General features: G+C 31.1%; 1 protein-coding gene across 1 annotated transcript; it reads left to right on the top strand.

The window, feature by feature from the left end:
• The first annotated feature begins 3,585 nt into the window (after nt 1-3,585).
• LOC139521343 (BTB and MATH domain-containing protein 38-like) lies at nt 3,586-6,630 on the top strand. Its single transcript, XM_071314824.1, has 2 exons — nt 3,586-4,246; nt 5,963-6,630. The coding sequence occupies exons 1-2, from the start codon at nt 4,009-4,011 to the stop codon at nt 6,295-6,297; spliced, it is 573 nt and encodes a 190-aa protein (XP_071170925.1). The 5' UTR covers nt 3,586-4,008; the 3' UTR covers nt 6,298-6,630.
• The last annotated feature ends 879 nt before the right edge of the window (nt 6,631-7,509 follow it).

Here is a 7,509-nt window from a genome sequence, read left to right on the forward strand (position 1 = left end):
TTGTCTCTTTTACATTTACATTCCCCATTTCCATTTTCAATTTTATTGTGTTCTTTGAGAAGATGAAACGGAATAAAAGAATGCACCTTTACATAATTCATATTTTGCTAGAAAGCCAATGCGTTTAAAATAATCCTTAGAACAAAGAAAAATATTAAAAGTACACGTAGCTTACAACATTTCAATTGCTTCAGTTAAAAAGGGAATATTGGATGATGTTTTATTACTAATTTTCAAAGAAACTTTTCAAGTATATTCAACTACATTTGAAAGGATCAGAGCAGTTTTCTATTTTCAGTGGTAAAAGAAATCCTTGTATAATTTCTTCTTTAATATTTGAAAATAAGGATTGCCGAATTAAAAGAGAAAACAATATCCACTAGAGACTTAAAGGCTAATGATATAAATGTGTATAGTTTGATAAAACGTGAGAATTAGACTTGTTAAACTGATAGCATGATGCCATACGGTTGACTATAAGTGTTTACACCCACTTCATTTGAACTTACTAGGATATTTGGCTCATTGGCAATCATACCACATCTCCTTATTTGTATTTTGATATGGAAGATAACCTTTTACAACAAACACGTTTTTTTAAATCCTCAGTCATTAATTAAAGCACAGATTAAAAAACACTTCAAATGATAAATTTCTGTTGGAAATTAGTTATGAAATTCAGTCATTATACTATGAAGTCAATTAATAAAAACTGAACCAGCAAATACTTTAACTATAAAATGTAGCTATACTTATATAGGAATTATTTAATTTAATTCAATTACGAAGCATTTCTGATTTTAAGTTAATTGTCTAGCTCTTAAATAATATTGCTAAGTGGAATCAAAAGAATAATCCATTAGAAATTATTTTTTTATACTTAGAAAATTTTCGAATGTAAAATCAGTTGTTTTGAAGATGCGTTAAGAGTACACGATAAGCGATTTATAATTGTTAAGATCTCGACACTGGGCATGCGTCATTAGTTTTACTGTAAATTTATAGCTATGCATCAGGTCTGGGTCATTACAGTTGATATTTCAAGTTATAATTAAGTATCGATGCAGATTGAAATCTAATTTTTAATACCACAGAGTAAGTAAAGCTATTAACAAGATCGTCATAGAAAGTTCCATCCTTGATAGAACAGTCAAATTACAAATTATTCGGTGTTATATTCGTTAATCTGTTGAAGTTTCCTCTAAACATTGGAAATACTGAGCACAATCCGTATCTTCGATTGAAATGTAATACTTCCTTGTACGACCTAATCTGCAAGGACACTTACTGTAGAAACATACTGGTAAATTACAAAAAAAAACTATGGAAACAGAATTAGGATGAGCAGGAAGTTCTTACCCTTTCTGAAGTACCTGAGCATTCCCGGTTTTTGGTTGGGTTCGTATTGTTAGTTAGTTTTCTATGATTTGTGTGCTGCTGCCGTTTGTATTTTTGTCGTTTTATTTTCTTCCCCCTAGAATTGTTAGATTGATTTTGACTTATGACTTTGAGTATCCCTTTGGTATCTTTTTAATACGCCTAATATGTACAGTACTAAAAAATGGAATGACGCACTTTAATAATTATGCTTACTGAAATAAATTTGTTCGAGCATGTTTAAAGGGATATAATTCGGATTGTAACTGGGAAAAAATCGATAAATAAGTTTGACCCACCATGACATTTCCAGGCTTATAGATATAGAACGACATTGTGAGCGAAACGATGCACGTCAAATTTTGTATTGGGACATACACATTTATTTTTATACTAAATTTATGCTCTGGATGTTACTGTATGGTAAATTATTAGATAATTTGAAAGTATAACAATCAGTTACAAATTTATAACCGTTTTCAGATGATACCTTTAATTTACTCTGGATTTAAGGAATAATGTTTACTTTTCGTGACGAAGTACTTGTATAGAAAATGTCACGGTATTTTGTTGTGTTGTCTAGTACATAAATTCTAAAGAAGTTTAATATTACTGTTAGAAGTTAAATGAATTGTATCGATTGATTAAAAAAAATCAAAATTATCTGCTCTTTATATTTCACAATTTTTTTTCAAATGTATCACTATAACGTACCGTACCAAATCATGGCAAATGCATACTTTATGAGATGTTATTTTGTAAACCTGATAGAGAGAGACATGCATCATTAATCTAAGTTAAAAGGCAATTAAAAAAAAAACACCAAATTTTATAACCTTCATTGAGACAAATTTTATACAAAACTTCATTACAAGAGGATGAAATCGCAGTTTTTGAAAGAGAGACATGAACTGTTTGTATTGTAGAAAAATTTAAACATTTGGAATATGTATTCTAATACGCTTTGCACTTTATAAAGTAGAGCGTTCGTTAATCAAATAGGTCGAATAGGAGTCTGTTAACACCGATATTAAAAAAAGACTCATTTCATTGCCATTTTAACTAATATATCATAGCAGGTTTTTTTCAATATGTCCTGGATAAGGTATCCCAAATAAACATGGCAATTTCATGACTTGTCATAATATTATGCAGTAAACAAGACGAACTAAACTAAAAATGATGGTTTAAACATTATATAAAAAAATCAAAGCTTTATACCATCAAGAATCGAGATACAAGCATAATGTGTAAAAATAAAAGTAATGACATACAACATAATGAATATTTACACAACTTTGAATTTTTGAAATACTAAGGCTTTTCTACCTCAGGAAAAAATTACCTTAGCTGTATTTCGCAAAACTTTTAGAAATGCCTGGTTAGCATTGCTTTTGAACTTCGTGCTTTATTTTGATTTTAATTTTTTTTAATGGGAGCTTCACTGACGAATTTTTGATAGAAGAAACGCGCGTGTGGCGCAAATAAAAAATTTCAATCCTGGTATCTGTGATGAGTTTATTTTCTTTTTTCATATTTTTTTTAACTTTAAAATATTATCCGGATCAAGGAATACAACCGGATCCTCAAACACTTTGTATTGAAAAGACTTGTTAGGAATATAGACCATGCTTAGGACTAGATCGTATATTGTTAACTTATTAAACTTTAGGTTGCCTGTGTGTTTATTTTTTCCAGATTTTTTATGAAATGTATGTAGTAATAAGCTGTGGGGATAGTATTTAATATAATATTATAGTAACAGGATTTTAGTGTGTTTCTCTTTGTAAATATCAGAAATAAACTGGGTTGCAGTTAAAAGATAACTTATGTACCACACCGGGATAACACAGTTGCTGCACATGTATTGGGACGTGTCTCTGAAATTTTATAACTTTTATACCTTTATTTAATACATAGTGTATATAGGTAAATAAATGTAGAGACAGGTGACTGGGCACTCAGGGTAATGACTTACACATTACAGTTAAAAATACTTTTTATCAATTTGGGCACCGAAGTAAACAACTTAAAATCTTAAAAACCTTCAGTTAAAAAAGTGACTTTTAAACAAATATATCCTTGACTCACTGGTAATGCAATCATGAGTGAGCCGATTAAACCTCGCGCGGTAAATGATAGTTCTCAATAATGGGGTAACCGAAGGGAACGACCTGTGTATTCTTAATCTTTTTACTATGAGTGCAAAAAAAGTGTTTAAAAAAAATCAACTCACTGATTAAGCAACCGTACGCATAATATGATTGATAACTGGCTAATCAGACCTCGTTTTAACGACCTCGGTTACTTAACTTGACATACAGAATGCTTGTAGCTTGACATACTAGTCTCGATGTAAAATGATACTGATTATTGACCTCCGAGAGATATTATGTACTAGCATGTACTTCTATAACGACCTTTATCAGTCTCTTACATAACTATTTGGGTTTGCGGGACGATAATTATACCTTGTATGACTTGTATAGGTGTAAGAGGACGTGTTACGATTAATCATATATTTGTAAAAAAAAAACCACATAAATTTTTTTTTGCATGTTTCGGAATACGGATATCAATTCTATTTGACTCCTTTTGGATACAAGACAAAAGATTCATAGTGTTTTAGAAATGGGATATGAAAAAGAAACTTCGGCTAAACGTCAAACTGTAACGCTTATTATCGAAGGAGAAAAACTGTGTGCATACAGAGAAGAATTAATGACATTTTCTCCAGTATTCAGGAAAATGCTTAGCTCTCCTTTTAAAGAAACACATTCAGGTGAAATCGAGTTTCCAGGGAAGAATATGCTATCATTTAAGCGTTTCATGGAATGTTTACACCGCGGACCTTCATCTAACGTCACAGGTAAATCTAATTTGTACCACTATTGGAATCGCTCTCTGAAATAATGTTCGGTGTGTTTGGTATTTCAAGTCAGCGATTTAGTTAGCTTTAAAACCAGGTTAAATTCACCATTGTCTACATGCGAAAATGTCTGTACCAAGTCAGGACAATTGTTATTCATTCTTTTAGTGTGTTTGACCTTTTCATTTTGTCATTTGCCGAGAGACTTTCCGTTTATAAAAAAAATAAATCCCAAAAGTACTGAACTACAAGCAAAATTCAAAAACGGAAGTCCCTAATCAAATGGCTAAATTAAATGATACAACACTTCAAACGAATGGACAACAACTGTCATAGTCCTGACTTGGTACAGGCTTTTGCAAATGTAGAAAATGGTGGATTCAACCAGGTTTAATAGCGCTAAACCAATCATTTGTATGACAGTCGCATCAAATTCCATTATATTTACACCAATGCGTGATAGAAAACAGACATACAAGGTAAAATAGTCAATATATTGGTACAGCAGTTATCACTGTGTCACAATCTCAAAACAAACAATTATTTAACAAAAAAACACAAGAAACATCTATTAAATTTAAAAACCACATGCATTGCTTCGCGTGTTTGACGTCATAAAATGTAAACGTCACATAGGAAAAAATATAAAATTATTTTGCCGTTCATTGTTTTTTCAAAACAATTATAATTTCACCTAGGGAATGGTGGTATACAGGGTCAAAAATCAAAAGAATGTAGAATCAATTTCAGAAACAGACCAGTAGTTCTTTAGAAATTCTAAGAATCCACATATGGTAAATACCCCTACGCGAGTAAAATAACTTTTTTTTTGTCGTTCAAAGTATTTTCAACTTTACAATAGAACAATAACATAATGACATATAATAACACATTGGCGGGATCTTTACAAGTACAGAGTCACGTCTTATGAACCAAAGAAACTAAAAAAATCGCACATACAAAACACTCCAGCAAAAATGAAAGATAATACAAACACATTGGCATGATGTCTAAGTACCGAGCCACGTCAAATGGATATCACAGAAAACAGACCAAACAATAAAAGTAATATTCATAATAGAACAGCGACAAATGAAAGAACAATATAACACATCGTTTTAAAAGATGATAAACAACGTCAGTACACAGAATCTATACATCAAGACCATCATGTATTATTTGTGTAGTTGATACGGAATATTTATAAACAAGGTCTTGGTACTTTCCCATGAACTTTTTTTTATATAAATGACGAGACGTTCTTTGAAATACCCCTGGTTCAACAACTTTCTGCTCAGACACTGGTGACGTTTTACAAAGTCTGAATTTTGTTTGAAGTTCGGTATTTTTGTTATCTTACATTTTGAAAGCCAATGACATCCCTAGTATATGAGATTGTGACTTTCTATGAGTTTGAATGTCCTTTTGGTATCTTTTGTCCCTCTTTCAAGACCAGACAAGATATGACAATGTATTAAACCTAATGCACACGTATAGTGCTACAAGAGAAAAACAATTATACATTAGCAATGACATATATAATTATACATTTTCACGCAAGACACACAATAAATAAATTAGTAATATCATACATCAGGAGTACAATTCGAAGTAAATATGACCCCAGGGTTCAGGGCTGTAATCGTTTAAATAAAAGTTATTGTTACTCTTTATCTATTAGAAATTTAACCGGTCATAATTATTTATGTGTTTCAGATGAGAACGTCCATTACATACTGCCTCTTGCTCATGAATATCAGACCGAGGCTTTGCTCAGTGAAATTGACTCTTTATTGGCTCTGATAAGTGTACAGGACGAACATAAGATGTCTCCTTCTGACGTCATCGATAATATCGTAGAGGCAGAAATGTACGGGTTAAAACGATATCTGGACATTAATATAGATATCGCGTCTAAAGAAAGATACATACCAGCTTTACTAGAATCCGGATTTAAATTCATCTCTAATCACAGTAAATCAATAATGTCAGAAAAACATTGGGATTATAAGGATAAAACCTATCACAAATTACATCTCATCTCAGTATAGTGTTTATTCCAAACACATTATAACTTGAATGGAAACTTACTACTTTATCATCACGCGAAAACGAAAATCTTACAGAGAGCTTTTATATACTTAAAAGGATCAAAGCAAAAGGGATTATTCATCTTTAATAATCTTCTTTTTTCTTTAAATCTTTTGGTAAAAATAAGGTTAAAACAATCGCTTATGTTCATGCATGTATAGAAGTCAAGGTCCTTTAACAGACCTGTCGAAGAAGGTGTCCATGAATCGTCAAACATTATTTATCGTAAATCATTATTTTTCATTATCTTTTTATTTTTTAAGTGAATATGAATATAAGTATATGAACTATTACAGTTTTTGGTTAATGTTTGCTCAAATATTTAGGAAGTGAACATATTTATTAACAAAGTAAATGATAGGTAACATGAGAATGAATTAACCGTTAAAGCAATTGATCAGGTGTTCTGTCCATATTGGTATATAGATTAAAATATACAAATATTTCGTCTTCTCAAATGACGTATAGTTTGGAATGGTTTGATGTATATACCTGCAAGATTGTTTGGAGGTACAGATCTTTATCAATATCTGTAGATTATATCCATATATATCCATATAGTGATTGGTCTTTTAAGATATGGTAGTTTGCAAAAGAGGGACGAAAGATACCAGAGGGATAGTCAAACTTATAAATCGAAAATAAACTGACAACACCATGGCTAAAAATGAAAGAGACAAACTGCATTTTCTCCATCTGCAGTTGGTTTATTAAACATTAGTCGTTCGATGATTTCTGCCTTATTTCAAGAGTTTGCAATAATACTAGGGTCTGATAGATTTTCACTACTGGTCCTTGTTCGTGTTTCAAATAAGTTGAGCAGTTATATATGTGTATGCTGGTTAATTGTCTTACAACTGCGTTGATGGTGTTAATTGGTTACCACTTCTAAGATTTGTATGTGTTCTATGTTTTCTTTCATGCTGTAACAACGTATCGTGGACACTTCAATCAATACTTTAAATATTTGTAGTACTTAGTGCTAAATGTAAAGTCAAGTTCTAAAACTCATTTGAAAACTGACATGGAAACATTTTGACTAATGTCAATAACGTTGTTTTCATAAAACCTTACACTTATCATAATTATTTAACCTTATAGGATCAGATATCAATAACTCTCTACAGAATCAGAAAAAGTAATACTATACAACACCGAGAAAAAGATGTTTC

This window comes from Mytilus edulis, chromosome 1 (assembly GCF_963676685.1).
Source record: "Mytilus edulis chromosome 1, xbMytEdul2.2, whole genome shotgun sequence".
NCBI lineage: Eukaryota > Metazoa > Mollusca > Bivalvia > Mytilida > Mytilidae > Mytilus > Mytilus edulis.